The sequence below is a fragment of the Microcaecilia unicolor genome, chromosome 13, assembly GCF_901765095.1.
Source record: "Microcaecilia unicolor chromosome 13, aMicUni1.1, whole genome shotgun sequence".
NCBI classification, from domain to species: Eukaryota; Metazoa; Chordata; class Amphibia; order Gymnophiona; family Siphonopidae; genus Microcaecilia; species Microcaecilia unicolor.
Window position 1 is genome coordinate 91,815,417 of NC_044043.1, and position 25,769 is coordinate 91,841,185.

The 25,769-nt window shown below is 41.8% G+C and overlaps 1 protein-coding gene and 1 long non-coding RNA gene across 2 annotated transcripts in view; one reads left to right on the forward strand and one right to left on the reverse strand.

Annotated features, from left to right (window-relative positions):
* Positions 1 to 24,381, forward strand: part of LOC115482469 (ATP-dependent RNA helicase DDX19A) — a 56,865-nt gene extending 32,484 nt beyond the window's left edge. The window contains exons 5-12 of the mRNA XM_030222243.1: positions 7,742 to 7,834; positions 10,776 to 10,878; positions 15,214 to 15,328; positions 15,523 to 15,700; positions 15,803 to 16,040; positions 19,540 to 19,702; positions 20,105 to 20,296; positions 23,110 to 24,381. Coding sequence (XP_030078103.1) covers positions 7,742 to 7,834; positions 10,776 to 10,878; positions 15,214 to 15,328; positions 15,523 to 15,700; positions 15,803 to 16,040; positions 19,540 to 19,702; positions 20,105 to 20,296; positions 23,110 to 23,171 — 1,144 coding nt within the window. The 3' untranslated portion in view covers positions 23,172 to 24,381. The remainder of the gene's footprint in view (positions 1 to 7,741; positions 7,835 to 10,775; positions 10,879 to 15,213; positions 15,329 to 15,522; positions 15,701 to 15,802; positions 16,041 to 19,539; positions 19,703 to 20,104; positions 20,297 to 23,109) is intronic.
* LOC115482470 lies at positions 1,884 to 25,721 on the reverse strand. Its single transcript, XR_003944091.1, has 3 exons — positions 24,760 to 25,721; positions 9,472 to 9,478; positions 1,884 to 1,894 (listed from the first exon to the last, which is right to left on the reverse strand). It is a non-coding gene; the product is annotated as an uncharacterized LOC115482470 (long non-coding RNA).
* Positions 25,722 to 25,769: the final 48 nt, after the last annotated feature.

Consider the following 25,769-nt stretch of genomic DNA (forward strand, 5'->3'; position numbering starts at 1 on the left):
AGGCATTGGTGGAATGAGGCATTATGACATCACAATCGCAGCTCTGGTTAAATCACTGCTATATGTAATACTACTACTACTTAACATTTCTAGAGCGCTACTAGGGTTACGCAGCGCTGTACAATTTAACAAAGAGAGACAGTCCCTGCTCAAAGAGCTTACAATCTAATAGACAAGTGAACGGTCGGTCCGATAGGGGCAGTCAAATTGGGGCAGTCTGGATTCACTGAACGGTAAGGGTTAGGTAAGGGTTAGGTGCCGAACGCAGCATTGAAGAGGTGGAAGCTCTAGAGGTGCCTTTGGCCTTGTGGTCCCCTCAACTCAATTAATTTTCAGGCCCCTGGGTCCCCCCTTCCTGAGACTTTAATAATTAAACTCAATTGTGCTGAGCTCAGAACAATCCTGTGAAAATGCTTAATTGGGCATCATATTTTCACATTTTAAAACTATAAGTGTTTTTTTAAAATGCTGGCTGCAATGGCTAAATAAATCCAGATATTCATTTCCGGTAGCCAGATTGCAGCTGACTCTGAATATCCAAGCAGTGCTGGAGGTGTACAGATAAGTGGAGATATTGAGCCCACTATTCAGACAAGTAAGGACAGTAACTATTCAGATAGTTAGGACAGAACAAAAAAATTGCTGTCCTAACTATCTGGATAGCAGGTTGAGTATCACCATTATCCGAATAACTTCTGCTCCACCCACACACCACCCCGGCACTATCTGGGTAGTACTGAGGTAGTCTGTAAGGATATTTAGCGGCATTGCTCAAAATCCAACAGTGGCAGCTAAGACATGCATCCACATAAATGACTCTGAATTTCAGGCAATGAGGGCAGTTTCCAGTAGCCATTTAACTGGGTATATGGGTTATTTGAAAGTAACAGGTAAAAGTACATGCTGATGAAATGAGTTTATGTGGCTGGCAGGGCCTCTTGTCTTGCTTTATCTTGCCATCTACCATCTCCTACCAGAAGTTGCCGATCTGCTTAGTCTAATGGGTAAACTGGTCCCAGTGGCGTCGTGAGGGCAGCTGACACCCGGGGCGGGTCGCCGCTGCGCACCCCCCCCCCCCCCCCAGGGTGTGCAGTACGACGCACCCTCCTCCCTACATAGCGCAAACCCCCCCCCCCCCCCCGCGAGAACATACCTGGAAGGCGGTGAGGGCGGGCGGGAGGACCAATCAGCCGAGTGCACGCCGCTGGGGGGTGTCGGCGCCTCGCTGGTTCCTTGCTCTCTCTGCCCCGGAACAGGAAGTAACTTGTTCCGGGGCAGAGAGAGCAAGGAACCAGCAAGGCGCCGACACCCCCCAGCGGCGTGCACCCGGGGCGGACCGCCCCACCGCCCCCCCCCCCCCCCCCCCCTTCCTACGCCACTGACTGGTCCCACCCATAGTGCCAAAATAGTATGGTGTTATTTTTAAACTTGGCACCTTTTTAATTGTGCCATGTGTATTAAATCATTTAAAATGAGAGAGGATGCAAATGTGACCTGAATGACCTAGAGCAGACACACACACACAACTATTGTGAAGGCTCCATCCTGACACAGGTCTCCATTCTGCAGAATTTTAAGTCACATCAAAGGTTGCTTACCTGGGCATATTTTGTCGCCTCGTGTTTTTCTCATGCTATAAAGGATTTGGATGGGAAGATATTTTGCCGTTTGTTTTAACTCATGTGCGTAAGTGTGTGTTTATGTGTTATACCTTTCAAGGTTTCACAGGTTAGTAGCCAAAATGACTTTTTTTTTTCACTGTGAGCATCTTTTCTGCATTGACTGGGAGATCCTCTTATTTCTTGGCATGGTTCCCATATGTGTTCATCTCTCTCTCTCTGGAACAATGGTGTAAACAGCCAAATCAAAATATCATTTTAAAATTATGAAATGCCTGCAAATGTGATATTTTTTTCTCCACAAAATAGACCACACAAGGTAAAAATAGTCCATATGATATTTTCAGTTTGAGAACATACAGTCTGCAGAAGATGTTATACTGATATGGGCACTTGTAGAAACAGACCTAATTTTCTAAGTATTTGCAGGGTCTCCTAGGCAACTGGTTCCGACAGTAAGGGCTGGGCCTTGGAGCTCATTGCTTATAAACCAGCAATACAGAAAGGTTAGCTTTTATTTATTTATTTTTTAAAGCTTACTTTCTATTACGTAGCTTCCCGCTATTCCAGAACCTGTGGGATACTTGTGTCCATCGACCAGCAGGTAGAGATTAGAGAACTGAAAACTTAACTGAGACACATCTCTCTTGGAATCCAGTCCAGCTCCTCGGTATTTTTCTTTATCCAGCAGGTGGATGGACACACTTTTCAGCCTCTGGTTCTGAATGATTTGCTCCTGGTCCAGTTGGTCAATTGCTCCCCAGCTGAGCTTTGTTGACCTGAGTCTGCAGATCCATATCTGGAGGTTTTTGGATCCCAGTCTCTGGTGCCCTGCAAATTTACTTCTTCCCTCCCTTCACCTGCCCCTGATTCCTGTGGAGCTCTCCTTTTTCAGCACAACAGCCTTTAAAAAAAAAAAAAGAGGTTTGCTGGAGAGTATGGGATAGAGTATCACTCCTGAGCTTTTCTTATCTCTGGTAAGACTTGTGTAGACTGTGAGCTTGGTACCAGCAATGGTAAGTCCGACTAAAGTTTGACTCAGAATCGCTTGGAGGGCTACAAGTTCTACTTGGTGTAGAGGAGGGATCCTGACTCACCACTTGGGATACGTTGTGCTGCTCTGATGAACAGTGACTCCCGTGGAGGCAGTTAAGCTGCTGTGGGACCCACCAACCTGTGTTGGGGCGTTGCAGTGTGTGCAAGTTTCATAAAGGGGCACTCAATACTCCTTATTTTTGAGGCACTGGCAGCGCTTTCCACTGAGGAGTCTTCTGCTTTATTGTCTGGAGTTCAATCTTCGACAATCACCTGGAGGTTTAGAGGTCCTTCTAAGACCTTCTCAATGCATCCAGACATTCAGGACCTGATTACAGCAGAATGGGTCTCACTGGATATGGGGCTGAGAATGGGAAGAGCCATGGCTCGCCTCTACCTGTTAGTTCTGGAGAAGAAAAATAAATTGCAGCTTACCAGTATGGTCTCCATGGTTACGGCGATGACTAAGAAGACCACTTTGCCTTTGGAAGGGGGTATTGCCCTAAAAGATCAACAGGATAAGAAGCTAAAAGGCTCACTGAAACAAGCCTTTAAAGTGGTCTCTTTGGACTTTAAAGCAACAGTGTGCAGCTAGTTCATGGCAAGAGCACGTTTGAAGTGGCATCAGCAGTCGGCAACACAAGACAGGCATCATAATGCCCAGATGAAAGCAGGGTTGGCCTACTTGACGGTTGCTATTTATGACATTATGGGTTGCCGCTCACGGTATGTCTTTAACTGTCACGGCATGTCAACATCTCTGGCTGTGGCATTGGGCTGCGGACGCAGCGTCAGTCACATCTAGTTAAACTGCCCTTTCGAGGCAAGTGGCTATTTGGAGATTTCAGTAACTCAATGAAAGAACTGCGGGAAACTAAGGCACAGCATGGGAAGATAAGCCAAAATCTCTGGTCATCCATCTTCAGGGGGCTCTTGATTTTGAGACAGTAGATGGTACTGGCCTGGTCATCAGCAATATGATCAGAAGTTCTGCTTTAGGCATGCCAATCTTCCTTTCCTACGGACAGAGCTTTGCAGTTATGCAAGGCTGGTTTACTTTTCTCATCCTCCCACTGGAGGAAGAGAAGTCTTCAGGAGTTCAGGAGGAGTGGGCCAAAATCACATCAAATCAGTGGGTTCTGGATATTCTTACAGAAGGTTACAAGTTGGAGTGTTCTCACCTAGTCGTTTCTCTTTTTGCAGTCTCCATGTCGAAAGGCTACCAAGGTGGTCAAGGTTCAGGCTACAGCAGATTCCTTGGTGGCGCTCCGGGACAGAGTAGCGCCAGGATCCCACCCACTCTAGGGATTCCTTTTGAACATCCCACAGGTTCTAGAATAGCAGGAAGCTACGTAATGGAAAGGATAAATTAGGTCGGTCTTGATGATGTTCTTTCCATTAGTCCCTCCCACTGTTCCAGAGACCCGCCCAAGGTTTCTGAGATTGTTAGTCGGTGCAAAATAGTGGATCAAATAACTACTGTCACGTTTCATGATACTTCCTTGCATATCTCTTGTTCTCTTCAGGTTTTCCAGAGATGGGAGGTATACGTGTTTGCTCATCTGGTTAGTGTTGGGTTAGCAAGTTGTTTAAGGTTGTTGTGTCTATTCTGAGTAAAGAACATAAGAATAGTCATACTGGGACAGACCAATGGTCTATCTAGCCAAGTATCCTGCTTTCAGTAGTGGCCAATGCAGGTTACAAGTACTGGCAGAAACCCAAATTAGTAGCAACATTCCATGCTACCAATCCTGGGGCAAGCAGTGGCTTCCCCCATGTCCACCTCAACAACAGACTATGGACTTGTCCTTCAGGAACCTTTTTAAACCCAGATATGCTAACCACTATTACCACATCCTCTGGCAATGAGTTCCAGAGCTTAGGTATTTGGAGAGTAAAAAAATATTTCCTCCTATTTTGTTTTAAAAGTATTTCCATGTAATTTCATCAAGTGCCCCCTGGTCTTTGTACTTCTGATTCACGTCTACCCATTCTACATCACTCAGGATGCTATAGACCTTAATCATATCCCCCTCAGCCATCTCTTTCCCATGCTGAAGAGCCCTGACATCTTTAGCCTTTCCTTATATGGGAGAAGTTCTGTCCCCTTTTATCATTTTGGTTGCTCTTCTTTGAACCTTTTCTAATTCTGCTATAACTTTTTTGAGATATGGAGACCAGAATTGAACGAAATACTCGAGGTGAGGTTGTACTATGGAGCGACACAGAGACATTATTATAATCTTGGTCTTATTTTGCATCTTTTTCCTAATAATTCCTAGCATCCTGTTTGCTTTTTTGGCCGCTGCCACACACTGGGCAGAACATTTCAGCATATTGTCTACAATGACACCTAGATCTTTTTCTTGAGTGCTGACTGCTAAGGTGGATCCTAGCATCAGGTAACTATGATTCGGATTATTTTTCCCAACGTGCATCACATTGCATTTGTCCACATTAACTTTCATCTGTCATTTGGATGCCCGTTTTTCCAGTTTCCTAAGGTTTTCTTGCAATTTTTTCACAATCCGCATGTGTTTTCACAACTTTGAATAGTATTGAGGCCCAGATGCATCAACCATAGGTAAAAAAAAATGTAAACCGTAAAAGTGCTTACCGAATTTGAAAAAACGAAGAATGCACCAAAAAAACAAGTCGCACATGTTTGGTGCGGTATTGTAAAGTACAATGCATTACAGATTCGTAATCCCCGTCGGTAATTGGCCCCTAAAGCATGTGCAGAGCAGCCAAGCATTATGCTGGCTGCTCTGCGCATGCCACAAACGTCAAAACAAACAAAAAAAACCCACAAACACGTGGGTCCCCGTTTCCCTCTGCATAAAATAGAAAATGAAAACAAAATCAAAAAAGGATCGGGAGGGGGCAAAGGCGCTCGTCAGGAGCATCCTGTATGGACGGCCTTGCCCCCCCCCCCCCCCCCCCGCCCCCCGAGGTTCCCGCTGCTCTCCACTTCCCCCTGTATTAAATAAACAAAACAAATCAAAAGTTTAGCAGCCCCGGCCCCCCTCCCTTCCTCTCTCTCTTTCTCCTTCTCCCACAGCTCCGTCTCCCGCCATCCTCCGCCCCCCTGAGCTCATTGCTTATAAACCAGCAATACAGAAAGGTTAGCTTTTATTTATTTATTTATTTATTTATTTTTTAAAGCTTACTTTCTATTACGTAGCTTCCCGCTATTCCAGAACCTGTGGGATACTTGTGTCCATCGACCAGCAGGTGGAGATTAGAGAACTGAAAACTTAACTGAGACACATCTCTCTTGGAATCCAGTCCAGGCCCTGAGGTCATCGCCACCGCTCCCCCCCCCCCCTCCACCAGACCCCCCACCCTCCGCCTTACCAGGCCCACGCAGCGCCTCTCACCTCTGTGTGAAGGCGCTGCACGGGCAAGAAGATCATCTGATCCCTGCGAGTCTTCAGGACGTCTCTCCTTCCCTGACCTGGGCCTGCCCCCCGTCTGACGTAAGTAACCTCCCACCACCGGCTCTGCCACCCAATCTCGGCTAAGCTCCTGAGGATCCATTCCTTCTGAACAGGATTCCTTTATGTTTATCCTACGCATGTTTGAATTCCGTTACCGTTTTCATTTCCACCACCTCCCGCGGGAGGGCATTCCAAGTATCCACTACTCTCTCCGTGAAGAAATACTTCCTGACATTTTTCTTGAGTCTGCCCCCTTTCAATCTCATTTCATGTCCTCTCGTTCTACCGCCTTCCCCTCTCCGGAAAAGGTTCGTTTGTGGATTAATGCCTTTCAAATATTTGAATGTCTGTATCATATCACCCCCGTTTCTCCTTTCGTCCAGGTTATATACATGTTCAGGTCAACCCTCTTGGCTGCTCATACGTCTTGTAACGCAAATCCCATACCATTCTCGTCAATGGCTGCTATTCCAAGTACCATTTAATACCACTTGCTGAGCTGTTCGGTGGAGATAGCTGCCTCTTTGCATCAACTTCATATAAAGGCTTTATGCAGTCACAGTTGAAAACACCTGTGTGGCCTTGAAAGATCATGAAGTAAAATATCTTTTTTTGTTTTGTTGGTCTTTTTTGGAAGGCATCCCAATTGAAAACTTGAAATAGAGAGATTCAGACATGTATGCAGTGAGCCCTACTATGTTCAAAATTTGCTATACCACTCTTTCTGACAGACCAGTCAGAGCAGTTTAGAGATTAAGGGTGGAAGTTATCAATGTGGGTTAAAGATGGGTTATTTTGCCCCAGGTCGTATCTTATACAATAAGACCTGTTATTAGTAACTGAGGTTAAAGTACAATAACACGTCTTAACGGTAGCCAACATTTAATTATTTAACCCCCCCCCCCCCCCAAATAAACATAGAAAGGAAAAGAAATCCATAAACAACATACAATAGAATACAACTACACCAGACCAAAGAAAATAACAAAGAACAAAAACAGAAAGTAAAGTAGAAACAGAATAATAAAATCAGGAAAACGACAACCCATCTCATGACCTGACAAGTTTTCAGGCCCTACTTAAATTTAATCAAGGATGGTTTGGCACATAAATTAAAGGACAAGTCAATCTAAAGTTTAGGTGCTAAAAAATAAAATGCTGAGCGCCATGTGGTTTGAAAGCATCATTTGTTGGAGAAGAAATTTTCTCTTGTTGGGCTGTGGTGTGATTTTGTTGTTTCATAGTTAAATGTTAGGAGATTTTTTTTTCCCATGAAATGTTCCTTCTCTCTCATCAGCTGTGAAACATGTAGCCAAGGTGTGGTTTTGTAGAACCTTTCTGAAACCTGAATTAGTTGTGACTTTGAACTGCGGCTTTCTTGGGCTGTGCTTCTATTACAGTAACTTTGTGGGGGGGGGGGTATGTGGATGGGTTTCATTTTGTTTCTGCTGGAATGCATGGGGAGGGGAAGTTCTTAGAGTGCAGCCCACCCTCACCTATGGGTTTTGGATAGCTAGACAAATGCCGTTTTGATAATGGAACTTTCGTCTTTCCAGCGTAAGATATTAAATTAGAGAGAAGGGAAAGGATGCTTATGTTTTCAGAGCTGGAAGTCTGTGTGATGCTTATCCAATAATCTCTTTGCAGGAAACCACAACTTCTTCAGGGGGTCTACTCAATGGGCTTCAACAGACCATCGAAGATTCAAGAGACTGCGTTGCCCATGATGCTGGCAGAGCCGTGAGTATCCATTAGTCCTAGTCGGGCCCTTTCTGGAGGGGGAGGGATGAAGGAAAAGGGAAATATGAGCAGATGGTGCACCTTAGTCGTCTTGTGCCACATTGGCATCATTTTCTTGTCACGCTAGCCATTGCATTATGTGCTCCTACACTCAGAGACCTGTGCTTTCTGTCATGAACACAGAAACAGATTTATTTGCAGAGGTCTTTATTAATCAAAATGCCAAAGATAGAATAAGTTTGTAACAAAATGTAGATAATTCTAACATTCAAGTACTAAACTTATATACCATTATATTGCAAAGGTGCACAAACGCAGGCGATCATATGAATACCTCCAAAGATACTGAGATTTTATAATCTCTCCCCCCTCCCCCAATATAAATTGTTGTTTTGTTTTCTTCTGATCCTGGTGAGCAAGATTTCTTCTTAGGCCAAAGGATGGAGATGTTTAGTTTTCTCATCTCCCAGCCTTATCTGAATACCAGTGTGAAAATGTAATCCAGTAATTTAGTCCAGGCAGGTTGGATTATTGAATTTTGATTCCATGATTCCCTACTCTTGAAAATCATACACAAAAGCTTAAGTGAAGCCTAACAGAAGTCTGCACAGAATAGTAATGATAGTGCTTCACATCCTCTTTCTCTATGGCCAGGCGGGGAGATGGAGCCACAGGTCTGAGTGACATTATTGCATCACCTGCTATGGAATACTCAGGCCCTCCTGTACATGTATGGGTGTTCCTATGCTGTCAGCAGTCGCTGTTCTGCTTAACCTTTATCATCTGCTAGGACCTGACAGATGCTTAAAACACACTCCACAGAAGACAGACAAATCAAAATAAAAAACAAAAGCCCTTCAAAAGAATGGCCAAAAGCATGTGGCAGCCCAAAGGGACCAGGGTAAACTTCCTGACCCTACTGCAACCTTTGCTGCAGACCCTGCAGGTTCTTCTCAAATGGGAATGTAGCAGAACAGCCAGTTAGGACAATAAGCTTCGTAATTGTTCCTTCACTTCTTCCATTCCTTATGATTTTAGCCATTAACTGGCTCTGAGGGCCATGGTCCCATCAATCCAAAAAAAAAAAAAAATCAGAAACGAGTCGTCTCTCACTCACAGTAAAACAAAAATTTTTTTAAGTTGCACAAGTTTAAGCGTGACTTAATACACAGGACAACACCAGCAAAAGGTCACAAGTAATTTCAGTTAACGGGTAGAGAAGAGGAACCAATGAAATGCACCTCCCCTGAATGCTTTAGCAAGCAATAATTCTCTGTGGAAAGCAAGCACCGCCCACTCTCACAGACAGTGCACCTTAGAAATGCATTCTTCCTCCAACGCATAAAGAAATTTGTAGAAGATAACTACTGAATTCCTTAACAGCTCTTCAGTTTTGGCAGCGGCACCTGCCTGGCCACTTTGGTGCTATGATGCAAACCCAAAGCATCCATCACTTCTTTTCTATGAAGGATAAGAATTCCCTGATTTAGTTATCCTTCAGTTATTTCAACAAGTATTAACGATGAGCACCCCCCCTCTCTCCATTTTCTGTGGAACCAGGGGAGGTGGATAACTATGAACCTGAAGTTCGGGGCAGCATAGCGGTCTTAGGTAGACCTGAAGGCTTACGCACTGACAAGCATACTGAGGACAGTTCCGGGCCTGAGCTAATTCCTGAAGCTCTCCAGGGCACTGTTCATCACTCCCCCAGAGTCCCCTCAAAATAAGCAAGATTTTAATACAATATTTCAGGCTAACATTCTTCAAGAAGCCCTTGTTGCCTGTCCACCTGATCTTCTAGGATCTACAGCTAAAAATTTGACAAATGCTTCTCAGCTATGTCTAAAACTAAACTTGAAATATAAACTTCAGCCATTCCTGGGGCATGTACCTGAGCAACTTCGTCACCAGTTAGACTTGGCTCAAGAAGACAAAAACGCCCACATCTTTGGCAAGAACTTCAGGATCTTTGAGACATTTGGAAGAAAGGTGTATCAGCGTTAGATCTAGAAAAATGGCTCTATGAACACGGAGCCACACAATTTCACCCACTTTCCCCCTTGTTTTTTTGCATGTAAGTTATATTATGATTGAAGTGAAACTGTGACTGTTGGCAGTGTGGGAACTCCCATGTACGCTCGTGAAGGTCTGCGGGCCTCCTGATCTTTAGGAAAGTGAAGGGAGAAGTTATCAATTTGGGCTACCGCTAAGATGGGTTATTAATAACTAGGTCTCATTGTATAAAATGAGACCTGTACTAAAATAGCATGATTTGTGGTAAAAAAAAAAAAAAGAACCTTTCTTAATGGTGGTAGCCCAAGTTAACTCCTCCCTCCCCTCCCCCCCCCCCCCCCCCCCCCCCCCCCCAAAGCGATCTGAAGTGGGTGTTGCAACATTGATGTCAGCAGACCTGTGGCTCTGTTTCCCTGCTGCCCAAGGAGAACTCAATCACAAATGAGCAATTTTGCTCTCCCTACTTAACTTTGCGTGTGTCATATGACTTCCTGCGTTGCTGCAGAAACAAAATCAAATGAGGTTTTCAAGCTAAAGACAAAGGAGCAAGTTTTGTCTTCATTGCAGGGTGAACGTGAGCATTGCAAGCTGCACTTGGTTTTTATACTGTGTCCTTCTTTGTGGAGCACAGCCTAGGTTCAACTACAGAAGTAAAATGGTTTCTAGAAGCTCTTCTGTCATTTGAAAGAGTAGTGTGTGATATTTCCCTTCACTTTAGTGAGACAAGTGCCTTGCACTGTCTGGAAATCTGTTGCAGTGTGATAATTTTACCTAATTCAGCTCAGGCCCCCTGCTGGCTAGTTGAGATACTGTACAGCCAACTCTAGAAATCTACCAGGCCACACTTGCAGAAGGATTCTTACAGGTTTTTGCAGTAGTTCTTTGGGCTAAGATGTGCATTTTTCCCCCCCTTCCCTTTGTCTTCTAGCCCTCAGAACCTAATTGCACAGTCCCAGTCTGGAACAGGTAAAACTGCGGCCTTCGTGCTGGCCATGCTCAGTCGCGTTGATCCTGCATGCAGATATCCACAGGTGAGAACTCCGAGGATTTTTGGAAATGGTGTATGTGCAGGGCAGCCTAACAACTGCACCATATTTAGAAGGAATGGGATTCCTACAGTTTATTCTTTAATTGGTAAAGCCTTTTCTTTTCCGAACTTCAGGTCCCTACTAGGTCTAGCAGGTGGGATGCAGAGAAGTGAAATGTGATTTACTGTAGTTAAATACGTTAATGTGGTTACATGCAGCTCCTACTACTAATCATTTCACATAAGCTAATGTGAAATAAAATTAATGATTGCTTCTTGTGCTCCATATACCACTGTTTATTTCTATAGTGCTGCTACACGAGAGCCGTCTTTCATGGCGCTTATAGTCTAGTTAAGACACAGTGAAATTGTCCTTTCATATCCGAGCCCAGTCATGTAGTGCGTACCTTTTGTCCTCTGATGTGCTTATTTACACATTTCTAAAATAATGGAATTTGTAAACTGCATTGAATTCTGATTTGGGAGCTATGTGAGTAATATTACAATGCTGGACATGTTATTAACAGCAATCCCCTGACATTCAAAACCATTTAACCGGCTATGCCACGATACTCAGCAGAGGATAGCTGGTTATCCTGCTGAATATCGCTTAACGTCTAGGAGATATCCGAGTATTGTAAATGGTCACATCGGGCCGCTTAAATAGCTGTTATATCTTTAGCCAGTTTAAAGGTAACCGGCTATCTTTAAATATCGACGTAGCTGGTTAACTTTAAACCGGCTACAAATAAACCGATAGTCAGTGCCGCTCACAGGAAATAGTCCGGCCTTGAATATCAGGGCTGACTGCCGACCACGGACGTTAGCCAGGCTCCCTCTCGCGGTCTGAATATTGGCTCCCAGATCTTTAAGTTTACAATTGATGGCATTTGAACTATTTGGTTGTAAATCTATATTTCAATTTGTTTATTAATTTTCACTTTTAACAAGAATACACTTGTTTTGAAATACAGCAATAATTAGTTAATCAAAGTATTATAACTCTTCATATAAACAATAAGGCAAGAGAAAATATTAACATACTTTTCAGAATCTCATCAAACAGAATATTCATGCTTCCTTAGACCCCATTTAAAGTCATGAGGCGATCAGAGTTAGGGAAGAGTTTTTTCATTTCTATATACAGAAGAAACTTGGAGGCATAATACTCCCATTTACTTAAATTATTACAATTGCTTAGAATCTAGAAATGATTTAAGACTTTCTGGTGAATAAAAGGTATATTTAACCTGACCTAGCCTAACTAGACATTTACACGGGTAAGCGAGAAAAAATAACCCGCCTATCTCTAAAGTTCTTACTTTCAATGCTAAAAAGGCTTTCCTTCTTTGCTGGGTCGATTTTGTAACATCAGGGAAGATTTGTACTTTTACCCCACCAAAAGGAGTTTGTAAATTTTTAAAATAGAGCCTCATAATATTATTCAAGTCCTGTTCAAAAATGAAAGAAACTATCAAAGTTGACCGCTCTGCTTTTTCATCCACTGTAGATTCTAGAATTGCTGAAATATTTTCAAGATCTAAATTAGCTTGTAATTCGTCTTGTTTTTTCCCTTTCTCTCCTCTGGGATTAGGAATATAGTAAATCTTATTTACAGGCGGCATCGCTTCCAGGGGCAATTTTAAGACTTCATTTAAGTATCTTTTAAACAAGTCATACGGATTAATCCCGGGGAGTTTGGGAAAATACAACAGTCGCAAATTTAATCTTCTGTTAAAGTTCTCAATTTGTTCCAACTTTCTTCGAATATCTGCGTTGTCTTTAACCAGACCAAATTTAAATTCTTGAAAAGAATCTGCTTTATTTTGAAGTTCAATTACTTTCTCAGCAAAATCTGTTTTTAACTGGTCAACTTTAAAATTCAATTCTTGGAATTTCTTTTCAAAAGCACTCACTTCTCCTGATGTTCGTTGTAGTGTCACGTCCATTTTATTCAGCATTGTCCATATCATTGCCAGATTTACCTCTTTCGATGTTCCTGCTGATCTTTCTTCTGCTTTCGGCGACTTCCCCGACGTTTCCCGCCCCTCACAAACAGTTTCGCCCGCAACACTTCCGGTAGGGCGTCTCTGCTCCTCGGGCTCCGTCGTAGACGCCGGGCATGGAGGTTTCTCAATTGCAGGTGGAGAAAGAGATATTTCCTCGCCTTGCAGGGCCTCCGCTTCCCCAGAGAACCCTGCTAAAGGCTCCGTATCTCCTGTTGTTTGGGAGACTGGCACAAAAAAGCGCCCGATACCCGACAAAGGCCCCGTGGGAGTCGAGGTAGGTGGGGGAACTACCCGCGTCACCCCTTTTCGTTTTGTATGTGGCATTCTGCTATAGAAGTATTTTTTCGCCGAATCGGGCTCAGAGCTGCTTCCCGTGCATCTTACTATGCCGCCATCTTCTTGGTTGTAAATCTAAAAGAACCCAGTTGAGGATTAGTTTTGATTTTCTTTCATTCACTTCAGCTTTTCTTTGTTGAAATGGAAGTTGTAGAGGTATGAATGATGAGTTAGTTACAATAGTGTAACATAATATTCAAATCTTTCATTCTACAAGGCATTACTAATGGACAAATTGTCAATACGTTTTCTGGTGGTTTGATGTCAACAGAATCTCTGCCACTTAAAACCTCATTAGTCACAGTTGTAGAAAATTCGGCTTGGGTAGGCTGAAAGAGTGCCCAACTAACTCTCTCTGTTCCTACATCACAAGTATAGCTTAGCCTGCAGTCATGACAATGCAGCAGGAGGCACTTGTGCCTGCAAGGGGGGTTCCACACGTGCTGCAGCGTTTTATAGTGACTGAAAGTAAGAGGAGTAAGGACAGTAGAACACTTTGGGGTGTAATTCTATAACTGAACGTCTAGTATCTGTAAAGCATCGTTTTCAACCTAGTCCTCGGGACACGCCTAGCCAGCCAGTCAGGTTTTCAGTGTATCCACAATGAACATGCATGAGAAAGATTTGCATGCACTGCTATCACTACATACAGATCTCTCTTATGGATATCAATAATCTGACTGGTGGTTGAGAACCACTGTTGTGGTGCTTGTTTTTTGTTTTTTTTTTTAAATTGTTTTGCAAACTTATTTTTTTTATTATTTTCACAATAAAGAAAAAAACAGGTGCTAAAAACCAAATACAATATAAGATAGTAAACTTCTACTACTTACTACTACTACTTATCACTTCTAAAGCGCTACAAGGCATACGCAGCGCTGTACACCATACACAAAAAAGACAGTCCCTGCTCAAAGAGCTCACAATCTAAATACAGGCACACAGACAGAACAACTAAGAGGTAATGGAATTAAAGAGGTGGGAATAAAAGGCACAGGGCAAGTGGGTAGTGGTTGGGAGTGAAAAGCGAGTGAGAAGTGGTCAGGAGTCAAAAGCAGTGTTAAAGAGGTAGGCTTTTAGCCTGGATTTGAAGACGGCTAAGGACGGGGCTAGACGTACAGGCTCGGGAAGTCTATTCCGCCAGTTCAGCTTTCATTTAAAGCCCGGTCAGCAGACTTTTCAGACTTTTTGGTTCACATCAGCAAAGGGGACCTGCTGACCGGGCTTTAAATGAAAGCTGAACCGGCGGAATAGACATCATTACAGATTCTGATGCGATTCAACTTTGCACCTAAAGTATTTTTTTTCTTTAAACACTAGAATGTTTTCATAGTTGAGGGGGAGGTACTGTGAAGAGCAAATAGTTTTGGACAATTATTGGACCTTCCCAATTTGTTTTGTAAGAGAGGTTTTTGTTGACCAATGACGACTTTTTGACCAACCACATTGAGAGGCAAAAAAAAAAAAAGTGTGCACTCCTACTTTAGTGGTCTGGGTCTTGATGAGGTCTTTTCCTCCCTATTTTTCAATAAATCCTTTAGTTCCTGTACATTTATCATCATTTATGTTTAGCTATGTTCTAAATTTTTTTATGGTAATTTGATCCTATTTTATATTGTTGGCATATCCTGCCAGTCAGGTTTTCAGGATTACCGCAACAAATACACATGAGATACTGCATACATAAAAGATCCATTGTACATAAATCTGTTTCATGTATATTCATTGTGGTAATTCTAAAAACACAACTGGCTATATGAGAGTCGAGAAGCACTGGTCTGCTATTGATGATGTGATTTTAACAGCCTTTGATTCTGTTGGAAAGTACTTTGATGCAAACCTGGCTTCTCCCCATAGTTGAATAAAACTGTAAGGTTACTGCTTAAAAGAACCTTGAGAAGTATAACGTAGATGCGTAACTCGAATATGTTACACAGTATGCAGAAAATATGACGACAGGTCTTACAGGAAGGCCATATCTCCTTTCTCTGCAGTGTTTGTGTCTCTCTCCAACATATGAGTTAGCTCTTCAGACTGGAAAAGTTATCGAACAGATGGGAAAGTTTTATCCTGAACTGAAATTAGAATATGCAGTCCGAGGAAATAAATGTGAGTATCCAAGACTCTGATAATGTTATATTCTTATCTTAAGAGTCTTCTGTAATTCGCCTCCTGTTTTATCCTATAAATGATCACTTTATTATAATTTGAAAATGGCCATATAAGGGATGCCTTGGAAGTTGATATAAGCAGTTGGGAACCTGGTTGATTGATGATGCTTTTCTTTCTGTGGTTGCGCCCAGTGGAGCGAGGGCAGAAGATTTCAGAGCATATCGTGATCGGCACACCTGGCACTGTCCTGGACTGGTGTTCCAAGCTGAAGTTCATAGACCCCAAGAAAATCAAAGTGTTCGTGCTAGATGAGGCGGACGTAATGATAGCAACCCAGGGCCATCAGGATCAGAGTATCCGCATTCAGAGGTGAGGAACTGGTCTGCTCTTAGGAACAAATTCCTATGCACTGGATTTTGCTTGGAGGATACGAGCCCCAATTCTTGTTTCAGCTGTGTCTTTTGTCTGTAGGATGTTGCCCAGAGACTGCCAGATGTTGCTCTTTTCTGCCACCTTTGAGGATTCTGTGTGGAAATTTGCCCAGAAGATGGTTCCTGACCCAAATATCATCAAACTGAAGAGAGAGGAAGAGACTTTGGACACAATTAAGCAGTACTATGTCCTGTGCAATAACCGGGACGAGAAGTTCCAGGCACTCTGCAATATCTATGGGGCAATCACTATCGCTCAAGCCATGATTTTCTGTCATGTAAGTAAACATGAATGAGGTTTAAGGACATGTTTATTGAAGTGTGCTAAGCAGAAAGTATGACATTTAGCTCTCAAGCTAGCTTCATCCTCTAGTAAAACTCCCATGCACAGTATGGGGGCGAGTTAGGGCATACAGTACCCCCCCCCCCCCCCCCCCCCCCCCCATAGTGGTGGAGCAGGAGCAGTCCCTGAATGACGTCCTGCCCCATTGCCTACCAGTGTCAGATTTGCAGCTCTGGTCCCTAGCGGTAGACCCTACTGCTCAGGGTCAAGCTGCCAAATGAGTTAATATAGTGATAGTGGTTTGTGGGGTGATTGATAGAGGGGTTGATCAAGGTTATTTAACACATGGGATCAATGCAGGAGAGGCAAATGGGATCCACAGTCAATAGTAGTGATGAAAGTAGATCACAGGAGGTGAACTTAAAAGATAACTTTTATTAAAATAAAAACATATGAATAGCCATACTTTGTCAGAGCAATGGTCCATCTAGCCCAGTATCCTGCTTCCAACAGTGGCAAATCCAGGTCACAAGTACCTGGCAGAACCCAGTTAGTAGCAACATTTCCATGCTACCAATCCTGGAGCAAGCAGCGGTTTCCCCCATGTCCATCTCAATAACATACTATGGACTTTTCCTCCAGGAATTTGTCCAAACTTTTTTTTTAAACCCAGATACGCTGACAGATGTTGTTCACCAGCAATGAGTTCCAGAGCGTAAATATTCGTTGAGTGAAATTATTTGTTTTAAAAGTATTTCCATGTAATTTCATTGAGTGTCCCCTGGTCTTTGTACTTTTTGAAAGAGTGAAAAATGGATTCACTTTTACCCATTCTACATCACTCAGGATTTTGTAGACCTCAATCATATCTCCCCGCAGCTGTCTTGTTTCCAAGCTGAAAGGCCCTAACCTCTTTAGCCTTTCTTCATATGTGAGGAGTTCATCCCCTTTATCACTTTGGTCGCTCTTTAAACCTTTTTTTTTTTTTTTTTTTTTTTTTGAGATATGACAACCTGAAGTGAACGCGGTACTCAAAGGAGAGATCACAGCATGGAGTGATACAGAGGCATTGTAATATTCTTGGTCTTATTTTGAATATCTTTCCTAACAATTCCTAGCATCCTGTTATGTTGTTATGTTATGAGGGACTTATCTCTGGCCAACTCTCTAAGATTCAAGGCGAGTTACATTCAATTAAAAAATGTTTAAAAAACTAACAAATGTCAGAAGTTATACAATTTCAAGAAAGTAACATAATAAAAAGCAAATATTAAAATCCCCCAGACCTAACAAACAAATATGTTTTTAAGGCTTTGCGAAATAGAAGATAACTCCCCAGTGAGCGTAATTCAAAAGGAAGATTATTCCAATAACGAACAGCTAAGGAAAAAATGATTGCGAAAAAGCAGCTTTAAACTGCATATTTTTTGTTGAAGAAAATTACATCTTCTAGAGATTGTCCTAGATTTTAGCACAGCCATCAACTGAGATTCATGTCCAGGGCAAGTACCCTCCAAAAACTTAAATACTAAACTTGGAGGTGTATTTTCAACACACTCATACACAAATTTCCATAGTAACCCCAGAGTGCCTTAAAAATGACCCAAGTTCTTACAAGCTGTGTCAGGGGCAGCAACTGTTGGTCAGACATAACTTACGTAAGGTGTAAGTTAAAAACAAAATAAGAACAATTAAAATAAACATTCAAAAACCGTATTATATCCATAAATGAAACAAGTTGCAAATAGACCAAAAGAATCAACCAATTAAGAGCATAAACATGTAAATTTTGTAAATCAATAATATAGATCAGTTAACATTATGCAATTAAATAAAATAAATAATATAAACATAATAAGAACAAACATTCTGAATTATTGTGGGGTGAGATGTGAAACAATCCATTCAAGTAGTTTTAGTATACTGACATTAAATCTAGCAAACCGTGCATAGGATTTTCTCTAAGTCCCTGACTGGTGAATGAATGGTGGTGTATCTTATTTTTTTTTTGTGTCATTCGATTTGTAAAGACACACAGATGCAATAAAAGGTGTGTTTGTAACATACCACTGGAGTCTTAATGTGAATATTAATGATATAACTCTGTTGTTTCAGCATTTTCCCCTAGTTATGAGGTTTACAATAGCCAAGAGTCACATTTTCAAAGCGCTTAGACTTGCAAGGTTACATAGAGTGCTTTGGAAATGAGCCTCTTAATGATTCAAGAACAGGCAGCTATATAAATTATTGTAAGAAAGCAGCAGCAAAAACATCCTCAAAAGTATTTAAAAGCAGCGTAACTGTCTAAACACGAGAGTATCAAAATCAGGACTTAACAGCTGCAGCACTCCTTCCTAGGAAGTCACTTAGAAAATTAACCAAACATGATGTGCTCCAAGCTTATATGCAGAGCACTGGGGTCAAAGGTGTTACATCTTAAAGTCATAGTAAAACTGGATAACAATATGTTCAGAAATACCTTTAAAACAAATCTCATATCAAGAGGCTGCTTTCGAATCAGAACTCTTTTAATAAAAGCATTTTCTAAGTTCACCTCCTTTGATTTTTTTTTTTTTTTACTCATGGGGTTGCGCTAAATGCATCAGCAAATAGCGCAGATGCATATTCCACGCTGTCTGCCAATGCATTTACCATGTGGTAAGTGTTTGCCCTGTAGGATAACTGCAGGGCAGATGCTGGCCATGACCCTGACAATTCCGGAACATGCTGCTTTGCACTTCACATTAAAGTTTTGTCACTAACATGCAGTAAGTGCAAAATCTTCCTTGCACTTCAGTAAACAGGTCCTTCTGTGGGAAGAGTATGGAATTGTCTCCTCCATTCTTTCCATGGAGACAGAATTCTTATCCTTCCTCAGGTACGAATGAGTTCATTGGACCAGAAGTACTGTTGGGTTTTTCCCATTTTATGGTCTGAGAAAGAAAGCGTAGCGTGTGGGGTACAATGAGAAAAGACTGTGTGTGGCGGAAGTTGTAGATAATGTCTATAAGCTAAGATGGGCTTAGGAAAATCCACTGCTTATTTCTAGGATATACAGCATAAAATCTGTTTCCCTCTTAGGGATCTTGCCAGGTACTTGTGACCTGAATTGGCCATTGATGGAAACAGGATACTGGGCTTGATGGGCCTTTGGTTTGTCTCAGTATGGCAATGCTTATGTTTTTATGATGCTGTAAGTGAACGATTTTTCTCTTTTTCCTGAGGAATGCTAGGTACTGGAGTACACCCCATACCAAGTACAGAACCTCCTCGCTCCACTGCTTGAGTTTAAATAGGTGTTTCTCCATCCTGTTCTGAGGGGGCACCAACCAATCAGGTTTTCAGCATATCTGCAATAAATACCAGTGGAAGCAGATTATACCAGTTTATATCATGCATATTCAATGTGGATATGCTGAAAACATGACTTACCGGTTGCTACCCAGGACAGGTTTGAAAGCTATCAGTTTAAATCCTTTTCCTGTTCACTTCAGACCAAGAAGACGGCCAATTGGTTGGCAGCAGAGCTATCAAAAGAAGGCCACCAGGTGGCACTATTGAATGGTGATATGATGGTAGAGCAGCGAGCTGCGGTGATCGAACGTTTCCGAGCAGGCAAAGAAAAAGTGCTGGTAACCACCAATGTCTGTGCACGAGGTAATACAACAGTCATTCACACATTCACATGACTCGATTTGAAAAGTCAGAATACTTGCAGATGGCATTAGTTTAGGTCAGGATACTGTCAACTCCGTATCAGCTGTTTTGTTCTGCAGACAGTAAAGATTCAAGATTAGAAAAGAGTCAGAATATTGCATCACTCTCAACATATTTGTTAACAGTATTCAGAATATTACAAGACAAGAATTTTTGTTACATCTCCTGCTTAAACTGTAACTGTTGTTCCTTGTATGTTGAAGTTTAGACATGTCTAGCAATATGTAAGAAAATTATACATCAATGTATTATAATTATATAAAATTAATGGGCTTTATTTCCTAAGCGAGTACATTCGGGAACCATCTTAAAACCATTTTCCCGATCTCCCTTGTTTCTCAGGCATCGATGTTGAGCAGGTTTCTGTAGTTATTAACTTCGACCTTCCTGTGGATAAAGATGGTAACCCAGACAACGAGACATATCTGCACAGAATTGGGCGCACTGGCCGTTTTGGGAAGCGAGGATTGGCGGTTAACATGGTGGACAGCAAACACAGTTTGAACATCTTGACACGAATCCAGGAACACTTCAGTATGTGTTTCTTGCTTTATTCCTGCTTGAAAGGGGGCTGATGGGTGCAGTGTGAAATTCATTACTCTTTAGTGCATTAAGATCATAGACGTTCCATAGGCAGTCATGGGAAACGTCTACTCTGAGGACAGGCGACATATTTGCTAATGGAAAACCAATGAGACAGATGGGCATGGGAGACAGGGGTACAAAAATTGCTCCCCGTCTGTTGTCTTCCCTACAGCGGCCACAGTGCAGTGGGTGGGTTGGGGGCACTAGGAGGTATGTCATTTCATTTATTTCACTTGATATACCGCACTAGGCCTGGCAGATCTTCAGAGTGGTTTACAAAGTTAAAACCAAGATAGAGAAAAAAGTGAGGAGAAGAGAAGATAAGAGTAAAGAAGGTAACATACATATAAACATAGTATCATAGTAAATGACGACAGATAAAGACCTGTACGGTCCATCCAGTCTGCCCAACAAGATAAACTCATTTTACATGGTATGCAATACTTTATAGGTATAATCGAGTTTGATTTGTCCTTGCCATTTTCAGGGCTCAGACCATTGAAGTCTGCCCAGCACTGTTCTTGTGTTAAACGTTCTGAAGATTCTGGAATCCTAAAGAGTTACAAGATTCCAGAATCCCAATTAGTAGCAACATTCCATGTAGAACCTCAAAGAGTAACATAATAACGTAGTAAATGATGGCAGATAAAGACCTGTATGGTCCATCCAGTCTGCCCAATAAGATAAACTCATTTTACATGGTATGTGATACTTTAAAAAAAAAAAAAAGGTCTGAGAGTTGGCTAAAAGAACCCTAAAGGCTAGATGTTAACAGGGGAGCCGAAGGTTTCATTGAAAGAAAAGTTTTGAGACATCTTTTGAAAAGGGTAACTGAGAGCTGGTACTTAATGTGAAGGGGAAGTGAGTTCCAGAGTTTGGGTCCAATAAAGATAAAAGCTGTTTCCCAGGATACTGTAAGGTGAAATGTTGAGGGAGATGGCAGATGGAGAAGTAGTTGGTTGCTGGAGCAGAGATTACAGAAGGGGACATATGGAATTAAGAGGTTTAATGTACAGGGGGGCTGAGGGAAGCCTGGCCTTTATGTACCTGAAGGAAAATTTTGTATTTGATGCACACCATCAACAGGAAGCCAGGAGGAAGGCAGTGACCTGATCCACTATTTTGCCCAGCACTGAAATCAGGCTTACTGGTTTGTAATTCCCCAGATCATCTCTGGAACCCATTTTAGTTTTAAAGCTGCTCTATCTCCTTTTTAAATGTTAGTGCCAGCAGCCTGGTTCTGTCCCAGTTAAGTTGGCGTCTGTACTTTCAGAATATGCTCCCCCCCTTCCCAGAACGTTGCCCAGTTCCTAATGAATCTAAATCCCGCATCCCTGCACCAGTCATCAACAACATATTCAAATCACCAAATTTGACAACAGTTTTTTAAAATATATATATTTATTATAGGTTATGAACAAAGCAACACAAACAGTTCAAAGCAAGGAACAACTGAACAACTCTTGATTTCAGTCCACGTACAACAGTAGTGTCCAAGTTGCAATTGTTAAAAAGAAAAATCATTAAGTTATGAGACAATATGAAGAATGGACCACAACCCAATTTTTATGGTTTTTTGAGCATTGCTGACAGTTACAAACACATGGAGCAAATATTATACCTGTAGGAGGAGACTTGATTTGCTCTTGAAATGTAAAAGTACTAAATGCCTGTGGCCCAAACTAATTGCTGTCCCCCCCACTGCATTAAGGGTTTTTTTTGTTTTTACTAAAGATTAGCCCATGTTATCTGAAGCAGGGCCCATAGGAATAAAACGATTTCTGTGGCAGATTAATCTTTATTAAAAGATCCCCCCCCCCCCCACACCTAAATGTAGAAACTCAAAGCTGCCTCTGAATCACCAACCTTCAATCTCTGCCCTTGTTTAGGTAACAACACACTCGGCGACCAAGCTATCAGGTTCTTGCTACACAATTTGATACTGTTAAAAACATCAATTTTTAAATCTTCCTTTTGTCAGATTTGTGTTTTTCAGTATTATGGACACAAAGAACACTTTTTATTGGACTAATTTAAAAACACTTAGCACTGTGTATATTAGTCAGAACTTAGGACAAAACAGTGCACAAGCTATACACTTAAATGAATTACATAGATAGGAAAGGATCCATCCTCACCATCATTCATACAACAGTGATGACAGTACATGGGGTAGGTGAGAAGCACAAACAGGACAGCTCGGTAGCAATGATTGGTTTGGGTCACAGGAGCTTAGCCTAGAATGGGTGGCAGAGCTGGTGGTTGGGAGGTGGGGATAGTGCTGGGCAGACTTATACGGTCTGTGCCACAGCCGGTGGTTGGGAGGCGGGGATAGTGCTGGGCAGACTTATACGGTCTGTGCCACAGCCGGTGGTTGGGAGGCGGGGATAGTGCTGGGCAGACTTATAGGGTCTGTGCCAGAGCTGGTGGTTGGGAGGCGGGGATAGGTTTGGCCAGACTTATTATGTCTGTGCACTGAAGAGGACAGTACAAATAAAAAAGTAGCACATATGAATTTATCTTCTTGGGCAGACTGGATGGACCGTGCAGGTCTTTTTCTGCCGTCATCTACTATGTTTATAAACTGTATGACAGTTTCTTGTTCTTGCTTTCATGAAGCACTTAACAGTAGAGGTTTTTCTTTTCTGCAGTGAGTAATACCCATGTTCAGTCTTTGGTTTTAGCATTGTGATAGGAAGACTTGACATAGCTCCATAGTATGGGCTCCATTTTCTTTCTGTTTCTCTTTTTTTCCCACACAGATAAAAAAATAGAAAAACTCGACACTGATGATTTGGATGAAATTGAGAAAATAGCCAACTGAAACGAGTCTCTTTTCATTCTTCTTCACTCTTCTGTGGCTTTAAAAAAAAAAAAAAAAAAAAGGAGAGAGGAATTCAATAGTAATCTCTTGCTACAAATTGACCGAGTCTCGCCACGGTGCAACTGCCTGCCAGTCACATGACAGGAAGATGCTGATGTTACCTCATTTCAGAAGCTGCATTTGGACTACAAAATTTTGCAATTGGAAGGTCAAGTATGCAGAGAAGCATATGAGATTTCTCAGTTCAGCCTTAATATAAGAAACTGGTTTCAATTCTAAGAAACTGCTTGCCAAAAAAAAAAAAAAGGATATTTCAACCAATGTCCGAGAGAGACACTTTTTTGTTACTTTTAATTAGGGAAATATTTCCTCTCCCCCCCTCCCCCTAATTGAACTGTCTTTATTCTCAAAAAGCCAAGGGACAAAGAGAACTTTGGTTTGGAAAATAATTAAACGTCATTGGTTGCAGCTCCTCCAAACTTGAAAGTTTGGTGGGGGGGGGGGGGATCAGTTTGTTGTGTTTGCTTCTCTCATTACTTGTTTCTGCCCATGCTTCCTTTGAATGGTGGCAGGGAAGGTGGTACTTGGCTTGTTTAGCTTTCATAGGGCAGTTGAAATGACCTAGTGCGATTTCCTGTAAATGGGGTTTTTTTTTAGGGTCCATGTGTGTTGACATTGCAGGTTCTGTGCTGTTTAGATTTTCACAAGATACCATTTGGCTCATCGTGATTTAGACAACACCTTTTGTATACCAGGCTGACATTTCATGCCAACCAGTATCCTAGGCAAAACCCTAAAAAGAAAAAAAAAAAACCCAGAGGGCATTGGGAGAGGCTATGAGCAGAATAACTTTAAGAATGAGATCCTGGGGACCTTCCCAGCCAGTCTAGTTTTCAAGATCCTACATGTGCATGAATATACTTACATGTACTGCCTTGTGATATATATCTCACATATAACTTTATTGCGAAGATCATGGAAAGCGGTGTGACTGGGCAGATTCCAAGGACTTGGTTGAGAATCATTGTTCTAAAATACACCTACAGATCAAAGATTGATATTTGCAGAGCCTCAGTGACATTTCTTTGAATTTGTAGTCTTAACATGTGGGATTTGAAGCACCAAAAAATACAAATCCCAGAATGCAGTGGTGCAAGAGGCTGCTCTTACCACGCCCCCCCCCCCCCTTTTTTTTTTTTTTTTTTTAAAGGAGAAGAGAACACGTGGAGTTGACGTGATAGAAAGAGATTGACCCAAGAAATGTCCTGGTAAATATTTGCGCTGAGTAGAGAAATTATATTGAGAATTGGAGTGACAGAAACTTCTCTCCCAGGTAGCAGCAGGGAGATCTATAATCAGCCACCAAAAAATATGCCATTCTCTCCCTGCCTAACGTTTGTCACAAACCTTTTAGCAATCAAACCAACTTCTTCTGACCCCTGCATGTACTTTAGGGTGAAGTGTGCAATACTAATTTTGTGGCCTATTCTGCCCTTCTGCAGTTAGAGATTTAGAAGCGGGCAATTGGGTGTCCGGAAGGCATCTTGTAGGAGGAGCCTATTCTATAAAGAAATGTAGGTGATCTCACTCCAGGTATCAACGCATCTAACATTTAGGCATGATGGTTTTATATCAGCCATAGAGCCAATGTGATTGTGAGCACTGAAGTGCAGCAGGTACTCACATAACTGGGAAACATCCCCTTGCAATTTCAGTGACATGGATATTTGCAGAATAGCGCTTAGCTTGCATTTAAATATGTAAATGCTCTTTTTCTGAAGGCACAGGTTATGGAATTGCCCCCTTAATGTAACACAGTCCAAACTATAGCCCGTGCGGGTCTGGAGACTGGGCTGTGGCACTGTTCGTTTACTGGTACAGATTTTTCAGAAGAACCAATTCAATTGCTGCTGCTTTTATTTCCACCATGGGTTTCCTGTTAGTGTTTCCGAGGGAATCTTTTTTTTTTTTTTTTTTTTTTTTCCTTCCAGTGAGATCATGGTATATGGATAAGTATGAACAATTGATTTGAGGCATATTTGATATTTTTGTAGTGGCTTTCTTTTGTCTGGGGGGGTGGGGGGTAGCTGGCCATATCAGCTGACTGTCACTTTCTGTGCTTTAAATAGAACCAAATCAAATTAAACTTTTCAAAGTTCATTGTGCCACTGTTTTTCCTTTGGCCATCATTATTCTGTTCTAAACAGGAGCATGGATCCTTTTACCAAGTAAAATTTAAAAAAATAAAAAGAAATAAAGCTTATTTTAACTGTACCTAAAGTTTTAGGAAACTTGAGCACCCTTTTGTGAATTTGTATAAATGCCTATAAATTTAACTTTTTGTATGATGGGGTGTGTATTTTTATTCTGCTGTTGGAACATATTTAAAGTGGCTTTAAAAGGAATGGGTGTTGAGTGAACATTAATTGCAGTCACCTAATTTTGAACATTATGAGAGTGGCTGTGGTAGGTCAGTGGATAGACTGGCCTCCCTTGCTAAACCTGTGTGCTTTTTCCTATGTATCTAAATTGTAATAAAAGAAAATATACTGGAACCATTCATGGGCTGCAGCTGCTGCTTTCATTAAGGAGAAATCA